Here is a 19463-nt window from a genome sequence, read left to right on the forward strand (position 1 = left end):
AGACGTTTTAACGCGGTGTTGTAGGAGACGTTTTAACGCGGTGTTGTAGGAGACGTTTTAACGCGGTGTTGTAGGAGACGTTTTAACGCGGTGTTGTAGGAGACGTTTTAACACTGTGTTGTAGGAGACGTTTTAACACGGTGTTGTAGGCAGCATGTCTATGGAAACGGAGACGTTTTAACACGGTGTTGTAGGAGACGTTTTAACGCGGTGTTGTAGGAGACGTTTTAACATGGTGTTGTAGGAGACGCGTTTTAACGCGGTGTTGTAGGAGTCGTTTTAACACGGTGTTGTAGGCAGCGTGTCTATGGAAATGGAGACGTTTTAACACTGTGTTGTAGGAGACGTTTTAACACGGTGTTGTAGGAGACGTTTTAACGCGGTGTTGTAGGCAGCTTTTCTATGGAAACGGAGACGTTTTAACACGGTGTTGTAGGAGACGTTTTAACACGGTGTTGTAGGAGACGTTTTAACACGGTGTTGTAGGAGACGTTTTAACGCGGTGTTGTAGGCAGCGTGTCTATGGAAACGGAGACGTTTTAACGCGGTGTTGTAGGAGACGTTTTAACACGGTGTTGTAGGAGACGTTTTAACACGGTGTTGTAGGAGACGTTTTAACGCGGTGTTGTAGGAGACGTTTTAACGCGGTGTTGTAGGAGACGTTTTAACGCGGTGTTGTAGGAGACGATTTAACGCGGTGTTGTAGGAGACGTTTTAACGCGGTGTTGTAGGAGACGTTTTAACGCGGTGTTGTAGGAGACGTTTTAACGCGGTGTTGTAGGAGACGTTTTAACGCGGTGTTGTAGGAGACGTTTTAACGCGGTGTTGTAGGAGACGTTTTAACGCGGTGTTGTAGGAGACGTTTTAACGCGGTGTTGTAGGAGACGTTTTAACGCGGTGTTGTAGGAGACGTTTTAACATGGTGTTGTAGGAGACGTTTTAACGCGGTGTTGTAGGAGTCGTTTTAACACGGTGTTGTAGGCAGCGTGTCTATGGAAATGGAGACGTTTTAACACTGTGTTGTAGGAGACGTTTTAACACGGTGTTGTAGGAGACGTTTTAACGCGGTGTTGTAGGCAGCGTGTCTATGGAAACGGAGACGTTTTAACACGGTGTTGTATGAGACGTTTTAACACGGTGTTGTAGGAGACGTTTTAACGCGGTGTTGTAGGCAGCGTGTCTATGGAAACGGAGACGTTTTAACACGGTGTTGTAGGAGACGTTTTAACACGGTGTTGTAGGAGACGTTTTAACACGGTGTTGTAGGAGACGTTTTAACGCGGTGTTGTAGGCAGCGTGTCTATGGAAACGGAGACGTTTTAACGCGGTGTTGTAGGAGACGTTTTAACACGGTGTTGTAGGAGACGTTTTAACACGGTGTTGTAGGAGACGTTTTAACACGGTGTTGTAGGAGACGTTTTAACGCGGTGTTGTAGGAGACGTTTTAACGCGGTGTTGTAGGAGACGTTTTAACGCGGTGTTGTAGGAGACGTTTTAACGCGGTGTTGTAGGAGACGTTTTAACGCGGTGTTGTAGGAGACGTTTTAACGCAGTGTTGTAGGAGACGTTTTAACACGGTGTTGTAGGAGACGTTTTAACACGGTGTTGTAGGAGACGTTTTAACGCGGCGTTGTAGGAGACGTTTTAACGCAGTGTTGTAGGCAGCGTGTCTATGGAAACGGAGACATTTTAACACAGTGTTGTAGGAGACGTTTTAACGCGGTGTTGTAGGAGACGTTTTAACACGGTGTTGTAGGAGACGTTTTAACGCGGTGTTGTAGGAGACGTTTTAACGCGGTGTTGTAGGAGACGTTTTAACGCGGTGTTGTAGGAGACGTTTTAACGCGGTGTTGTAGGAGACGTTTTAACGCGGTGTTGTAGGAGACGTTTTAACACGGTGTTGTAGGAGACGTTTTAGCACGGTGTTGTAGGAGACGTTTTAACACGGTGTTGTAGGAGACGTTTTAACACGGTGTTGTAGGAGACGTTTTAACACGGTGTTGTAGGCAGCATGTCTATGGAAACGGAGACGTTTTAACACGGTGTTGTAGGAGACGTTTTAACGCGGTGTTGTAGGAGACGTTTTAACGCGGTGTTGTAGGAGACGTTTTAACGCGGTGTTGTAGGAGACGTTTTAACACGGTATTGTAGGACACGTTTTAACACCGTGTTGTAGGAGACGTTTTAACGCGGTGTTGTAGGAGACGTTTTAACGCGGTGTTGTAGGAGACGTTTTAACACGGTGTTGTAGGAGACGTTTTAACGAGGTGTTGTTGGAGACGTTTTAACGCGGTGTTGTAGGAGACGCGTTTTAACGCGGTGTTGTAGGAGACGTTTTAACGCGGTGTTGTAGGAGACGTTTTAACGCGGTGTTGTAGGAGACGTTTAACGCGGTGTTGTAGGAGACGTTTTAACACGGTGTTGTAGGAGACGCAGCGGTGTTTTAAACGGTGTTGTAGGAGACGTTTTAACGCGGTGTTGTAGGCAGCGTGTCTATGGAAACGGAGACGTTTTTTAACGCGGTGTTGTAGGAGACGTTTTAACACGGTGTTGTAGGAGACGTTTTAACACGGTGTTGTAGGAGACGTTTTAACACGGTGTTGTAGGAGACGCTTTAACACGGTGTTGTAGGAGACGTTTTAACGCGGTGTTGTAGGAGACGTTTTAACGCGGTGTTGTAGGAGACGTTTTAACGCGGTGTTGTAGGAGACGTTTTAACACTGTGTTGTAAGAGACGTTTTAACACGGTGTTGTAGGAGACGCGTTTTAATGCGGTGTTGTAGGAGACGTTTTAACACGGTGTTGTAGGAGACGTTTTAACACGGTGTTGTAGGAGACGTTTTAACACGGTGTTGTAGGAGACGTTTTAACACGGTGTTGTAGGAGATGTTTTAACGCGGTGTTGTAGGAGACGTTTTAACACGGTGTTGTAGGAGACGTTTTAACGCGGTGTTGTAGGAGACGTTTTAACGCGGTGTTGTAGGAGACGTTTTAACGCGGTGTTGTAGGCAGCGTGTCTATGGAAACGGAGACGTTTTAACACGGTGTTGTAGGAGACGTTTTAACGCGGTGTTGTAGGAGACGTTTTAACGCGGTGTTGTAGGAGACGTTTTAACGCGGTGTTGTAGGAGACGTTTTAACGCGGTGTTGTAGGACACGTTTTAACGCCGTGTTGTAGGAGACGTTTTAACGCGGTGTTGTAGGAGACGTTTTAACGCGGTGTTGTAGGAGACGTTTTAACGCGGTGTTGTAGGAGACGTTTTAACGAGGTGTTGTTGGAGACGTTTTAACGCGGTGTTGTAGGAGACGTTTTAACGCGGTGTTGTAGGAGACGTTTTAACGCGGTGTTGTAGGAGACGTTTTAACGCGGTGTTGTAGGAGACGTTTTAACGCGGTGTTGTAGGAGACGTTTTAACGCGGTGTTGTAGGAGACGTTTTAACGCGGTGTTGTAGGAGACGTTTTAACACGGTGTTGTAGGAGACGTTTTAACGCGGTGTTGTAGGCAGCGTGTCTATGGAAACGGAGACGTTTTAACGCGGTGTTGTAGGAGACGTTTTAACACGGTGTTGTAGGAGACGTTTTAACACGGTGTTGTAGGAGACGTTTTAACACGGTGTTGTAGGAGACGTTTTAACGCGGTGTAGGAGACGTTTTAACGCGGTGTTGTAGGAGACGTTTTAACGCGGTGTTGTAGGAGACGTTTTAACACTGTGTTGTAAGAGACGTTTTAACACGGTGTTGTAGGAGACGTTTTAATGCGGTGTTGTAGGAGACGTTTTAACACGGTGTTGTAGGAGACGTTTTAACACGGTGTTGTAGGAGACGTTTTAACACGGTGTTGTAGGAGACGTTTTAACACGGTGTTGTAGGAGATGTTTTAACGCGGTGTTGTAGGAGACGTTTTAACACGGTGTTGTAGGAGACGTTTTAACGCGGTGTTGTAGGAGACGTTTTAACGCGGTGTTGTAGGAGACGTTTTAACGCGGTGTTGTAGGAGACGTTTTAACGCGGTGTTGTAGGCAGCGTGTCTATGGAAACGGAGACGTTTTAACACGGTGTTGTAGGAGACGTTTTAACGCGGTGTTGTAGGAGACGTTTTAACGCAGTGTTGTAGGAGACGTTTTAACACGGTGTTGTAGGAGACGTTTTAACACGGTGTTGTAGGAGACGTTTTAACGCGGCGTTGTAGGAGACGTTTTAACGCAGTGTTGTAGGCAGCGTGTCTATGGAAACGGAGACATTTTAACACAGTGTTGTAGGAGACGTTTTAACGCGGTGTTGTAGGAGACGTTTTAACACGGTGTTGTAGGAGACGTTTTAACACGGTGTTGTAGGCAGCGTGTCTATGGAAATCAGCCCCATCTCTCCGTCCCCCTCTCCACCCATCAGCCCCATCTCTCCGTCCCCCTCTCCACCCATCAGCCCCATCTCTCCTTCCCCCTCTCCACCCATCAGCCCCATCTCTCCGTCCCCCTCTCCACCCATCAGCCCCATCTCTCCTTCCCCCTCTCCACCCATCAGCCCCATCTCTCCTTCCCCCTCTCCACCCATCAGCCCCATCTCTCCGTCCCCCTCTCCACCCATCAGCCCCATCTCTCCTTCCCCCTCTCCACCCATCAGCCCCATCTCTCCTTCACCCTCTCCACCCATCAGCCCCATCTCTCCTTCCCCCTCTCCACCCATCAGCCCCATCTCTCCTTCACCCTCTCCACCCATCAGCCCCATCTCTCCGTCCCCCTCTCCACCCATCAGCCCCATCTCTCCTTCCCCCTCTCCACCCATCAGCCCCATCTCTCCTTCCCCCTCTCCACCCATCAGCCCCATCTCTCCTTCCCCCTCTCCACCCATCAGCCCCATCTCTCCTTCCCCCTCTCCACCCATCATCCCCATCTCTCCTTCCCCCTCTCCACCCATCAGCCCCATCTCTCCTTCCCCCTCTCCACCCATCAGCCCCATCTCTCCTTCCCCCTCTCCACCCATCAGCCCCATCTCTCCGTCCCCCTCTCCACCCATCAGCCCCATCTCTCCTTCACCCTCTCCACCCATCAGCCCCATCTCTCCTTCCCCCTCTCCACCCATCAGCCCCATCTCTCCTTCCCCCTCTCCACCCATCAGCCCCATCTCTCCGTCCCCCTCTCCACCCATCAGCCCCATCTCTCCTTCCCCCTCTCCACCCATCAGCCCCATCTCTCCGTCCCCCTCTCCACCCATCAGCCCCATCTCTCCGTCCCCCTCTCCACCCATCAGCCCCATCTCTCCTTCCCCCTCTCCACCCATCAGCCCCATCTCTCCTTCACCCTCTCCACCCATCAGCCCCATCTCTCCGTCCCCCTCTCCACCCATCATCCCCATCTCTCACCTGTGCTCTCAGACCCATGATGAGTTGGACTTTCTCCCTGTAACTCATCAGATCTGGGACTACGTCCAACACGGTGACGACAAACTCCTCCACCAAGCCGTAGTCCATGACGTCTCTCCGCTGAACAACCTGCCATAGAGCTGCAGACACCAGCCGCAGCGGAGGAACCAAAAGACGCAGAGACGCTGGGGGAAGAAATGGACCTACGGGCACAGGAGACATTGTTTGTGGGCCATTCCCTGGGGAAGTCAACCTGAGCGTACAGAAATAAAGTTTGACATTTCCAAATGATACCATGTTGCTCATTATCCCTGAGGTCTATATTTTATAATTATTTTAACTAGGCAAGTCAGTTAAGAACAAATTCATATTTTCAATGACGGCCTGTTAACTGCCTGTTCAGGGGCAGAACGACAGATTTGTACCTTGTCAGCTCAGGGGTTTGAACTTGCAACCTTCCGGTTGTCTCAAATTATGCATTTCAGTCAATCATATTGTATGCTTCTACACCGCAAACTGTTACGGACGACAAAAGGGAAACCCAGACGTGAGCTGCCCAGTGCCTACCAGACGGGCAAAATGCCTTTTACGTTCGCTTCGAGGCAAGCAACACTGAAGCATGCATGAGAGCACCAGCTGTTCCAAACGATGATCACACTCTTTGTAGCCAATGTGAGTAAGACCTTTAAGCAGGTCAACATTCACAAGGACGCAGGGCCAGACATTACCAGGACGTGTACTCAGAGCATGCGCGAACCAACTGGCAAGTGTTTTAATTTACATTTTCAACCTCTCCCTGACCGGGTCTGTAATACCTACATGTTTCAAGTAGACCACCATAGTCCTTGTGCCCCCAAAAAAGCTAAGGTAACCTGCCTAAATGACTACCGACCCATAGCACTCATGTCAGTATCCATGAAGCTAACAGACTGAATTTCAATATCCACCCTCCTCAAAGACAATCTGTTCCTGTTTTCATTGTGTATTTGAGACTTCACCTTTAAATCGCCATAGAAACGGAAGCTCTCAACGTAGATTGACCTGCGATTATAGGCAATTATTATTTGTTGTGGTCATAGGCAATTAAGAGAAGGTTCTGGGGATGGCTCCCGAGTGGTGCAGCTGTCTAAGGCACTGCATCTCAGAACCTGAGGCGTCACTACAGACCCTGGCACGATTCCAGGCTGTATCACAACCAGACGTAATTGCGAGTTCCATAGGGTGGCGCACTATTGGCTTATTGTAAATAAGAATTTGTTCTAGTATTGACTTGCCTAGTTAAATAAAATGTTCAAAATTGTATGGGGGTATTTTACATGTTGTGTTGTGGTGTAGGGATGTTATATGACGTACTGTTTTATCTTTAGTGCATTCAGTACAAATATAGTTCAGTTTTATATCTGGGTGCTTTGGTGTGTTTGGACCCCAAGAAGAGTAGCTGCTGCCTTGGCAGGAACTAATGGGGATCCCTAATAAATACAAATGCTGCTCTTGACATAACGTGAAGCTACCACGGAAAATAACAAGATAAAAATGTTCCTGCCGAATTCGTAATAGGCTCGTTTATATAGCTCGCTAGCCGAGCTATCACTTGATCGCAACTTAAATAACTCACTTTAGCAAAGTTAGCTATGAGACAGAGGCCAAAGAGAGAACAATTTTAGGAAAATTTCTCTGCAGATGCTACCACACTGCAACGATAGCTAACTACTGTCTAGCTACTAGTTACCTTTTTCCTTGAGATGTTGCATTTCGAGCTTTGTTAGCTAGCTACGTGTTCTTGCCAGTAGCACTAACAGGTCAAATCCGGGTCACGGAATTTGGGGGGATTTCAAAATAAAAGTCCCCCATGCAATAGTAGAAAAGTGTCAAACGATTAATTTACAGTCACGTCCATAATCATTGGCACCATTGATAAAGGGTATTGACAATTCAATTATTTTATACCAATACAATTTCTCAGAGAAAGAGGTTTTGTTTAAAGGTCCAATGCAACCGTTTTTAATCTCAATATCAAATCATTTCTGGGTAACAATTAATACAGGGGTGCAACTTTAGTTTTAGAAGTGGGGGGGGGGGGGGATAACCTGGCGGGGGTTCTGGGGTTCCTGCTCCAGATTTTTTGGGGGGCATTTAAAGCTCATTTCCTGCCTATCTACACAATCCAATATGACCCATGACCTTTATAGTCGTCTCTATTTAGAACAACAAACAGGAAGCCAAAATGCCCACAGTCATCAAGCTGGGTAAGAGATTATTACATATGTATAAGTGATTGATAAGACTGAAGTAGATCAAAGGTCCAGTCCACCACCCTGCCCCTAGGGCATGCTGAGATAAAAGAACAGGAAGATGGGATCCTCTGTAGGGCATGCTGAGATAAAATAACAGGAAGATTGGATCATCTGTAGGGCATGCTGAGATAAAATAACAGGAAGATGGGATCCTCTGTAGGGCATGCTGAGCTAAAATAACAGGAAGATGGGATCCTCTGTAGGACATGCTGAGATAAAATAACAGGAAGATGGGATCCTCTGTAGGACATGCTGAGCTAAAAGAACAGGAAGATGGGATCCTCTGTAGGGCATGCTGAGATAAAATAACAGGAAGATTGGATCATCTGTAGGGCATGCTGAGATAAAATAACAGGAAGATGGGATCATCTGTAGGGCATGCTGAGATAAAATAACAGGAAGATGGGATCCTCTGTAGGACATGCTGAGCTAAAAGAACAGGAAGATGGGATCCTCTGTAGGGCATGCTGAGATAAAATAACAGGAAGATTGGATCATCTGTAGGGCATGCTGAGATAAAATAACAGGAAGATGGGATCATCTGTAGGGCATGCTGAGATAAAATAACAGGAAGATGGGATCCTCTGTAGGACATGCTGAGATAAAATAACAGGAAGATTGTATCATCTGTAGGACATGCTGAGATAAAATAACAGGAAGATGGGATCCTCTGTAGGGCATGCTGAGATAAAATAACAGGAAGATGGGATCCTCTGTAGGGCATGCTGAGATAAAATAACAGGAAGATGGGATCCTCTGTAGGACATGCTGAGATAAAATAACATCCTCTTTTCCAGAATTTAGCCGGCCTTCACTAGACCATAACGTATGTAAATAGTGTATATATGAAGGCCATAAAGATCATCAAGGACAACAACCACCCGAGCCACATCCTGTTCACACCGCTACCATCCAGAAAGCGAGGTCAGTACAGCTAGGACCGAGAGACTGAAAAACAGCTTCTATCTCAAGGCCCTCAGACTGCTAAACAGCCATCACTAACTCAGAGAGGCTGCTGCCTACATTGAAACCCAATCACTGGCCACTTTAATAAATGGATCATTGGTCACTTTATACAACGCACTCTAAATAATGCCACTTTAATAATGTTTACGTATCTTACATTACTCATATCACATGTGTATACTGTATTTTATACCATCTACTGCACCTTGCCTATGCAGCTCGGCCATCGCTCATCCATATACTTATGTAACGGATGTGAAATGGCTAGCTTCGTTAGCGGTGGTGCGCGCTAATAGCATTTCAATCGGTGACGTCACTTGCTCTGAGACCTTGAAGTAGTAGCTCCCCTTGTTCTGCAAGGGCCGTGGCTTTTGTGGAGCGATGGGTAACGATGCTTCGTGGGTGTCAGATGTTGATGTGTGCAAAGGGTCCCTGGTTCGCGCCCGGGTAGGGGGCGAGGGGACGGTCTAAAGTTATACTGTTACACTTACACGTACATATTCTCATTCACCCCTTTAGATTTGTGTGTCATTAGGTAGTTGTTGGGGAATTGCTAGATTACTTGTTAGATATTACTGCACTGTCAGAACTAGAAGAACAAGCATTTCGCTATACTTGCATTAATATCTGCTGACCGTGTGTATGTGACCAATACAATTTGATGTTATTTGCAATTCTGAAGTTCAAATCAAATTGTATCAGTCACATGCCACGAATACATTCCTCCTTACAGTGAAATGCTTTACTTACGAGCCCCTAACCAACAACGCAGTACCAATAACAATAAGAAATACAAGTTACAGGTCATTAAAGAGCAGCGGTAAAATAACAACAGCAACACCATATACAGTGGGGTACCGGTACAGAGACAATGTGAGGGGGTACCGGTACAGAGTCAATGTGAGGGGGTACCGGTACAGAGTCAATGTGAGGGGGTACCGGTACAGAGTCAATGTGAGGGGGTACCGGTACAGAGTCAATGTGAGGGGGTACCGGTACAGAGTCAATGTGAGGGGCTACCGGTACAGAGTCAATGTGAGGGGGTACCGGTACAGAGTCAATGTGAGGGGGTACCGGTACAGAGTCAATGTGAGGGGCTACCGGTACAGAGTCAATGTGAGGGGGTACCGGTACAGAGTCAATGTGAGGGGCTACCGGTACAGAGTCAATGTGAGGGGGTACCGGTACAGAGTCAATGTGAGGGGGTACCGGTACAGAGTCAATGTGAGGGGGTACCGGTACTGAGTCAATGTGAGGGGGTACCGGTACAGAGTCAATGTGAGGGGCTACCGGTACAGAGTCAATGTGAGGGGTACCGGTACAGTGTCAATGTGAGGGGCTACCGGTACAGAGTCAATGTGAGGGGGTACCGGTACAGAGTCAATGTGAGGGGGTACCGGTACAGAGTCAATGTGAGGGGGTACCGGTACAGAGTCAATGTGAGGGGGTACCGGTACAGAGTCAATGTGAGGGGGTACCGGTACAGAGTCAATGTGAGGGGGTACCGGTACAGAGTCAATGTGAGGGGGTACCGGTACAGAGTCAATGTGAGGGGGTACCGGTACAGAGTCAATGTGAGGGGGTACCGGTACAGAGTCAATGTGAGGGGGTACCGGTACAGAGTCAATGTGAGGGGGTACCGGTTAGTCGAGGTAATATGTACATGTAGGTAGAGTTATTGAAGTGACTACTAGATGATAACAACAGAGAGTAGCAGCGGTGTAAAAGGGGGGGGGGGCAATGAAAATAGTCTGGGTAGCCATTTGATTAGATGTTCAGGAGTCTAATGGCTTAGGGGTAGAAGCTGTTTAGAAGCCTCTTGGACCTAGACTTAGCAGTCTTTAACAGTTTTTAGGGCCTTCCTCTGACACCGCCTGGTATAGAGGTCCTGGATGGCAGGAAGCTTTGCCCCGGTGATGTACTGGACCATACACACTACCCTCTGTAGTGCATTGTGGTCGGAGGCAGAGCAGTTGCCATACCAGGCAGTGATGCAACCCGTCAGGATGCTCTCGGTGGTGCAGCTGTAAAACGTTTGGAGGATCTGAGGACCCATGACAAATCTTTTCAGTCTCCCGAGGGGGAATAGGTTGTGTCGTGCCCTCTCCACGACTGTCTTGATGCGCTTGGACCATCATCCCTAAGTTTATACATTGCGATCAACAGATTTAACAATTTTGTTGTCAAATAGTCTAATGTTGAATTTTTCTAACAACATTCCAACCTTGTTTAACATATATAGTCCAATTGTGTCATGATTTCAATATTTTTTTATTAGTTTGCATGTTTCAATTGGGGACTTTTATTTTGAAGGCGATAAGCCGATTCCACTTTTGCTGCTCACAACACTCGCGTGTTTGAATGAAGGAAGGAGCCCACGAGTACCTTCAGACTCAACTCGAGAAGAGTACGATAAACGTTGACTAGTAGCTCTGTAATTTAGCAAATTAAACGATACATTGTTAGCATTTAATCCAACGTGTACGATCAAGGATTGAGATTTAGTACAGTAGCTAACGTAAGCAATCCCGGCTCGTGTCGTTTGTTGTGCTTGCATGTTAGCTAGCTAGCCAATTCTGCTATACTTGCTAGTGCCAAACAATAAACCAAATAGTTAATGTTATCCAGGTAAATGTGTTTTTTCTAACTGTTAACAAACTATTATCCAGGACTCCTGTATATGATCAAATATGTCCGAAGCACAAGACTTGAGAAAGCGCAGTAAGAAACGTTATGGCGGCGGACACCGGAGTAAGAAGTACAAGGGTTCCCGGGAGCTCGAGGTGGGCATGCAAGGTGTCCTCATCACCTGCAATATGAACGAGAGGAAATGCACCGCGGAAGCCTTCAACCTGCTGAACGAATACGCCGACCAACTCTACGGACCTGAGAATGTAAGCAGTACATTTAGCGAGGCCATGTACGAATACGTGACGAGGTGTTTCCCTTAATTCCTTCCTTGAACTCGTCACTGGTGGAACGGATAACTGTCCAATCATGTCATTCAAATCAGGCATCAACTGAACGTAAATAGGAGTCATTCCTAAAGTAACTGCGCCAAGCCAACTTTCAGTGTGAATTGTTATTAGTTATTATTTGTACTGTACATCTTTATTGGTAGTAATCTTTGTTAATAGTTATAAATCTTAAGTCTTTTTTTTTAACTACTCAACTCTTCTGACAACCCAGTTTAAGGAACCCGAGGAGAGCAGTAGCGAGGAAGAGGAGGATGAAGATGTGGAGGCGGCTCTGAAGAAGGAGGTGAAGCAGCTCAAAGCGTCGTCGGGGAAACGGCAGCGGCGCTTTCAGGCCATGGACAGCGGGGCCAACAACGTCATCTTCATCAAGACCAGGAACCTCGGTGAGGAAGAGTTTGACTGAGATTAAGCATGTCTCAAAAGACTCCCAGTATATATTTTTAACTGAACCTTGATTTAACTGGGCAAGTCAGTTAAGAACAAATTCTTTTTTACAATGACGGCCTACACCGGCCAAACCAGGACGACACTGGGCCAATTGTGGGACTCCCAATGGCGGCCGGTTGTGATACAGCCTGGATTGGAACCAGGGTGTCTGTAGTGACCCCTCTAGCACTGAGATGCTGTGTCTTAGACCGCTGTGCCACTCGGGAGCCCACTACTTTGGACCAGGGCCCTGAGTGGAGAGTGAGACGACTCATTTATAGCAGACACTTTTATCATAGTTCTTTAGCTCATTTCAATAATCCTTAGTTTTATCCTAGCCTGGGTACCAGTCTGTTTCGTGCCGTCATGCCACTAACTTGGCATGACAAGGAGCTGACATGATAGCAGAAATAGATCTGGGACCAGGCTAGGTTTTATAAAGAACTGCCAACATTGACAGTTACACCTATTATGAAGTTTTTAAAATAGTCTGTTTTGTTTATAACTAGTATTTTTATTCTCTCTCTCTGTCTCTCTCTGTCTCTGTCTCTCTGTCTCTCTCCCCTCTCTCTCTCCAGACCCTGAGAAGCTGGTGCATCACATCCTGTCAGACCTCCACATCACCAAGAAGAACAAGTCACGAGTCATCCTCAGAATGCTGCCGGTGAGCACATGTAATGTCATGGGGCTGAGTATCAGATGGCATGGAGGTTTCCTGACCATCCAACCAGAAGAGAGAGGGAAAGACTGGCTGGAAGAATGTCTCTTTTTGGGAATGTGTGGGGTTTTTTTGGTGGTGGGGGGGGGGTTCCTTGTGGTTCTGATGGTTCTCCGTGTGTTCTAGGTGAGTGGAACGTGCAAGGCGTTCCAGGAGGACATGGATAAGTACCTGAGTGTGTTCTTAGAGCCGTGGTTTAAAGCCCCCAACCAGGGCAGCTACCAGATCGCCTTCAAGGCTCGGAACAGCTCCCACAACAAGAGGGATGACATCATCAAGGCCCTGGCAGGTGGGCTACATGGACACAGTACTGGGAAACACATCTCGAGATACAGTGTGTTCAGAGACCAGAGAATAAGCCCAAATCAGATCACATTTTATTGATCACATGCACCGAATACAACTGGTGAACATTGAAATGCTTACGAACCTTTCTCAACGATGAAGAGTTTAAGATTAAAATGGTAACTAACACGAGGAATACAGTAACATGCTAACTAACACGAGGAATACAGTAACATGATAACTAACACGAGGAATACAGTAACATGCTAACTAACACGAGGAATACAGTAACATGGTAACTAACACAATAACATGCTAACTAACACGAGGAATACAATAACATGCTAACTAACGAGGAATACAATAACATGCTAACTAACACGAGGAATACAGTAACATGATAACTAAAACGAGGAATACAGTAACATGGTAACTAACACAATAACATGCTAACTAACACGAGGAATACAATAACATGCTAACTAACGAGGAATACAATAACATGCTAACTAACACGAGGAATACAGTAACATGGTAACTAACACGAGGAATACAGTAACATGATAACTAACACGAGGAATACAGTAACATGGTAACTAACACGAGGAATACAGTAACATGATAACTAACACGAGGAATACAGTAACATGGTAACTAACACAATAACATGCTAACTAACACAAGGAATACAATAACATGCTAACTAACACGAGGAATACAGTAATATGCTAACTAACATGAGGAATACAGTAACATGGTAACTAACACAATAACATGCTAACTAACACAAGGAATACAATAACATGCTAACTAACACGAGGAATACAGTAATATGCTAACTAACATGAGGAATACAGTAACATGGTAACTAACACAATAACATGCTAACTAACACAAGGAATACAATAACATGCTAACTAACACGAGGAATACAGTAACATGCTAACTAACATGAGTAATACAGTAACATGGTAACTAACACAATAACATGCTAACTAACACAAGGAATACAATAACATGCTAACTAACACGAGGAATACAGTAACATGCTAACTAACACGAGGAATACAGTAACATGCTAACTAACACGAGGAATACAATAACATGCTAACTAACACGAGGAATACAGTAACATGGTAACTAACACGAGGAATACAGTAACATGATAACTAACACGAGGAATACAGTAACATGGTAACTAACACAATAACATGCTAACTAACACGAGGAATACAATAACATGGTAACTAACACGAGGAATACAATAACATGGTAACTAACACGAGGAATACAGTAACATGGTAACTAACACGAGGAATACAGTAACATGGTAACTAACACAATAACATGGTAACTAACGAGGAATACAATAACATGGTAGCTAACACGAGGAATACAGTAACATGGTAACTAACACAATAACATGCTAACTAACACGAGGAATACAATAACATGCTAACTAACACGAGGAATACAATAACATGCTAACTAACACGAGGAATACAATAACATGCTAACTAACACGAGGAATACAATAACATGCTAACTAACACGAGGAATACAGTAACATGCTAACTAACATTAACACAATAAAATGCACAATAATAAGCTGTACACAGAGAGTACCAGCACCAGATCAATGTGCAGAGGTACAAGGTCTTTGAGGTAGATATGTACATGAAGGCAGGGAGAAAGTGACTAGACATCAGGATAGATAATAAGGTATTTGAGGTAGATATGTAGATGAAGGTAGGGTAAAGTGACTAGGCATCAGGATAGATAAGGTATTTGAGGTAGATATGTACATGAAGGCAGGGAGAAAGTGACTAGACATCAGGATAGATAACAAGGTATTTGAGGTTGATATGTACATGAAGGCAGGGTAAAGTGACTAGACATCAGGATAGATAATAAGGTATTTGAGGTAGATATGTGCATGAAGGCAGGGTACAGTGACTAGGCATCAGGATAGATAATAACAAGGTATTTGAGGTAGATATGTACATGAAGGCAGGGAGAAAGTGACTAGGCATCAGGATAGATAATAATAAGGTCTTTGAGGTAGATATGTACATGAAGGCAGGGTAAAGTGACTAGGCATCAGGATAGATAATAACAAGGTATTTGAGGTAGATATGTAGATGAAGGCAGGGTAAAGTGACTAGGCATCAGGATAGATCACAATAAGAGTCAAATAAAGAACAGAGTAGCAGCAGCATATGATGAGTGTGAAGGTGTGTGTGTTTGTGGGTATAAAGTCTAGCGATTGTGCGATCAGTGCAATATAGTCTGGACACTATTTATTGACTATTTATCAGTCTGGCTATATTGATCAGTCTGGCTATATTGATCAGTCTGGCTATATTTATCAGTCTGGCTATATTGATCAGTCTGGCTATATTGATCAGTCTGGCTATATTGATCAGTCTGGCTATATTGATCAGTCTGGCTATATTGATCAGTCTGGCTATTTATATCAGTCTGGCTATATTTATCAGTCTGGCTATATTGATCAGTCTGGCTATTTATATCAGTCTGGCTATATTGATCAGTCTGGCTATATTGATCAGTCTGGCTATTTATATCAGTCTGGCTATATTGATCAGTCTGGCTATTTATATCAGTCTGGCTATATTTATCAGTCTGGCTATATTGAGCAGTCTGGCTATATTGATCAGTCTGGCTATATTGATCAGTCTGGCTATATTGATCAGTCTGGCTATATTTATCAGTCTGGCTATATTTATCAGTCTGGCTATATTGAGCAGTCTGGCTATATTGATCAGTCTGGCTATATTGAGCAGTCTGGCTATATTGAGCAATATATATTCTGGCTTGGGGATAGAACCTGTCTCGGAGCCGATGTTCCGGTACCGTTTGTCAGACAGAGTGAACAGTGACAGTCTATGGCCTGGGTGGCTGGTATAGAGGGTAGCAGAGTGAACAGTGACAGTCTATGGCCTGGGTGGCTGGTATAGAGGGTAGCAGAGTGAACAGTGACAGTCTATGGCCTGGGTGGCTGGTATAGAGGGTAGCAGAGTGAACAGTGACAGTCTATGGCCTGGGTGGCTGGTATAGAGGGTAGCAGAGTGAACAGTGACAGTCTATGGCCTGGGTGGCTGGTATAGAGGGTAGCAGAGTGAACAGTGACAGTCTATGGCCTGGGTGGCTGGTATAGAGGGTAGCAGAGTGAACAGTGACAGTCTATGGCCTGGGTGGCTGGTATAGAGGGTAGCAGAGTGAACAGTGACAGTCTATGGCCTCGGTGGCTGGTATAGAGGGTAGCAGAGTGAACAGTGCCAGTCTATGGCCTGGGTGGCTGGTATAGAGGGTAGCAGAGTGAACAGTGACAGTCTATGGCCTGGGTGGCTGGTATAGAGGGTAGCAGAGTGAACAGTGACAGTCTATGGCCTGGGTGGCTGATATAGAGGGTAGCAGAGTGAACAGTGACAGTCTATGGCCTGGGTGGCTGGTATAGAGGTCCTGGGTAGCAGAGTGAACAGTGACAGTCTATGGCCTGGGTGGCTGGTATAGAGGGTAGCAGAGTGAACAGTGACAGTCTATGGCCTGGGTGGCTGGTATAGAGGGTAGCAGAGTGAACAGTGACAGTCTATGGTCTGGGTGGCTGGTATAGAGGGTAGCAGAGTGAACAGTGACAGTCTATGGCCTGGGTGGCTGGTATAGAGGTCCTGGGTAGCAGAGTGAACAGTGACAGTGTATGGCCTGGGTGGCTGATATAGAGGGTAGCAGAGTGAACAGTGACAGTCTATGGCCTGGGTGGCTGGTATAGAGGTCCTGGGTAGCAGAGTGAACAGTGACAGTCTATGGCCTGGGTGGCTGATATAGAGGGTAGCAGAGTGAACAGTGACAGTCTATGGCCTGGGTGGCTGGTATAGAGGGTAGCAGAGTGAACAGTGACAGTCTATGGCCTGGGTGGCTGGTATAGAGGGTAGCAGAGTGAACAGTGACAGTCTATGGCCTGGGTGGCTGGTATAGAGGGTAGCAGAGTGAACAGTGACAGTCTATGGCCTGGGTGGCTGGTATAGAGGGTAGCAGAGTGAACAGTGACAGTCTATGGCCTGGGTGGCTGGTATAGAGGGTAGCAGAGTGAACAGTGACAGTCTATGGCCTGGGTGGCTGGTATAGAGGGTAGCAGAGTGAACAGTGACAGTCTATGGCCTGGGTGGCTGGTATAGAGGGTAGCAGAGTGAACAGTGACAGTCTATGGCCTGGGTGGCTGATATAGAGGGTAGCAGAGTGAACAGTGACAGTCTATGGCCTGGGTGGCTGGTATAGAGGGTAGCAGAGTGAACAGTGACAGTCTATGGCCTGGGTGGCTGATATAGAGGGTAGCAGAGTGAACAGTGACAGTCTATGGCCTGGGTGGCTGATATAGAGGGTAGCAGAGTGAACAGTGACAGTCTATGGCCTGGGTGGCTGATATAGAGGGTAGCAGAGTGAACAGTGACAGTCTATGGCTCCTGCATCGCTGGGCAGGTCTCGGCTGGGTTTCCCTTTGCAATCCGTTACCATCTGCAAAGCCCTGCCACGTACGACGAGCATCGGAGACGCTGTACTACGATTCCTCCTATATTGTCCTTCTGCATGTTTGATGTCGTAGCTTTCTTGTATGTGTCCATGTCCCGTCCCCTGTGAGATGTGACTCGGGCTTTCAGCCCATCGTGGATACTGCCTGTAATCCATGGTGTTTGGTTTGGATACGTTCTTATAGGTACTGTGGGCGCGTTCATCGTCTATGCACTTATTGGGGAAGCTCGTGACTGTTGTGGTTGAATCCCTGGAACATATCCCAGTCTGTACTAGCAAAACGGTCTTCCGGCCTCGTGTCTGCTTGGCCCGACCACTTCCTTATTGAGGACCTCCCTCTTTTACCTTTGATCTATTGTGATGCCGTATAATCACAGAGATCCTATCGAATAGAACACATTAAATGAAGTTCTATTATAGAATTCTAAAACGGTCTTCTAGAATACTGAAGACAGATTTAATCTTCCTCAAAGTTAAACCTCTTTGCTTGGTCCGACCACTTCCATCCTGGATGTTTCTGTGTGTCTCATTGGACCATTTTCCCCAGACACAGATTGGGCCTGGTCTGAGAAGCATGCTGGGTAGAGATTACATCCAGGAAACTGTCTCTACATGTTCCTAGTGTATCCATATCTCACACACCTGTCCTCTGTCCATGGGACAACCCCTGTGTGTGTACTGTGTTCGCTCCTATAAACTCTGTACCTGGCCATGCTCATTATGTTTATCTCCCCCCTGCAGGCCTGGTGGGGAAGATGAATCCTAAAAACAAGGTTGACCTGACCACCCCTGAGCTCACCATCATCGTCGAGGTCATCAAGAGTGTGTGCTGCGTCAGCGTCGTCAGGGACTACACTCTATACAGGAAGTACAACCTGCAGGAGGTAGCCAAGGAGGAGGGGCCTAAAGATGGGAAACAGGAAAAGGTCACCACAAATCAGGAAGAGATCAAGTCGAACCAGGAAGAGAAGGATGGGAAACAGGAAGAGAAGGATGGGAAACAGGAAGAGAAGGATGGGAAACAGGAAGAGAAGGATGGGAAACAGGAAGAGAAGGATGGGAAACAGGAAGAGATCAAGTCGAACCAGGAAGAGAAGGATGGGAAACAGGAAGAGATCAAGTCGAACCAGGAAGAGAAGGATGGAAAGCAGGAAGAGGGAAAGGATGCCCCAAAAACAGATCGGGAAGGAAAGGGGGAGGAAGAGAAGTAGATCTCTGTACCAGGAAGGGAGAGAAGAAGAGGGAGGGGAATGAGGGAGGAAGGAGATCCCTGTACCAGGAAGGGAGAGAAGAAGAGGGAGGGGAATGAGGGAGGAAGAGAAGGAGATCCCTGTACCAGGAAGGGAGAGAAGAAGAGGGAGGGGAATGAGGGAGGAAGGGGATCCCTGTACCAGGAAGGGAGAGAAGAAGAGGGAGGGGAATGGGGGAGGAAGAGAAGGAGATCCCTGTACCAGGAAGGGAGAGAAGAAGAGGGAGGGGAATGGGGGAGGAAGAGAAGGAGATCCCTGTACCAGGAAGGGAGAGAAGAAGAGGGAGGGGAATGGGGGAGGAAGAGAAGGAGATCCCTGTACCAGGAAGGGAGAGAAGAAGAGGGAGGGGAATGAGGGAGGAAGAGAAGGAGATCCCTGTACCAGGAAGGGAGAGAAGAAGAGGGAGGGAGGGAGGGAGGGGAATGGGACTGATAAACAACTCAAAAGGCATCTCACAGTGCAGGTGATGCAGTCAATGTGTTTTAGGTAGTTTTACTGTAGAACAGGTCCTATTCCTGTTGTCCATTCCAAATGGAACCCTAATCCCTATATAGTGCACTATTTTTGACCTGAGGCCTATGGATCCCTTGTCAGAATGAGTGCACTATGAAGGGAACAGGGTACCATAGGACCTGGTC

General features: G+C 46.4%; 2 protein-coding genes across 4 annotated transcripts in view; one reads left to right on the top strand and one right to left on the bottom strand.

Moving 5' to 3' along the window:
* Positions 1 to 7166, bottom strand: part of LOC135529496 (zinc finger protein 16-like) — a gene marked incomplete at its 3' end in the record, with an annotated part of 60963 nt that extends 53797 nt beyond the window's left edge. Inside the window, exons 1-2 of the mRNA XM_064958186.1 lie at positions 7090 to 7166; positions 5361 to 5563 (exon numbers count right to left, since the gene is read on the bottom strand). Of these exons, the coding sequence (XP_064814258.1) occupies positions 5361 to 5563; positions 7090 to 7111 (225 nt within the window). The remainder of the gene's footprint in view (positions 1 to 5360; positions 5564 to 7089) is intronic.
* A 3797-nt stretch (positions 7167 to 10963) lies between these two features.
* On the top strand, positions 10964 to 19232 carry LOC135529497 (THUMP domain-containing protein 1-like). 3 transcript variants are annotated; one of them, XM_064958189.1, is made up of 6 exons: positions 10964 to 11027; positions 11290 to 11514; positions 11810 to 11981; positions 12603 to 12688; positions 12869 to 13031; positions 18317 to 19232. In XM_064958189.1, exons 2-6 carry the CDS (start codon positions 11311 to 11313, stop codon positions 18784 to 18786), a joined length of 1095 nt encoding a protein of 364 aa, XP_064814261.1. In that variant the 5' UTR covers positions 10964 to 11027; positions 11290 to 11310; the 3' UTR covers positions 18787 to 19232. The 3 variants fall into 3 exon arrangements, with proteins under 3 accessions (XP_064814261.1, XP_064814260.1, XP_064814259.1); XM_064958188.1 differs by having other exon boundaries at positions 10969 to 11138; XM_064958187.1 differs by having other exon boundaries at positions 10969 to 11514.
* Positions 19233 to 19463: the final 231 nt, after the last annotated feature.

This window comes from Oncorhynchus masou, unplaced genomic scaffold (assembly GCF_036934945.1).
Source record: "Oncorhynchus masou masou isolate Uvic2021 unplaced genomic scaffold, UVic_Omas_1.1 unplaced_scaffold_1165, whole genome shotgun sequence".
NCBI lineage: Eukaryota > Metazoa > Chordata > Actinopteri > Salmoniformes > Salmonidae > Oncorhynchus > Oncorhynchus masou.

What these genes read in the sequence shown, in the direction of transcription:
- LOC135529497 (XM_064958189.1), top strand. Translation starts at nt 11,311, where the DNA reads ATGTCCGAAGCACAAGACTTGAGAAAGCGCAGTAAGAAACGTTATGGC. An exon ending in AACTCTACGGACCTGAGAAT is followed by an intron (nt 11,515 to 11,809) that starts GTAAGCAGTACA and finishes CTGACAACCCAG; the next exon opens with TTTAAGGAACCCGAGGAGAG. An exon ending in CATCAAGACCAGGAACCTCG is followed by an intron (nt 11,982 to 12,602) that starts GTGAGGAAGAGT and finishes CTCTCTCTCCAG; the next exon opens with ACCCTGAGAAGCTGGTGCAT.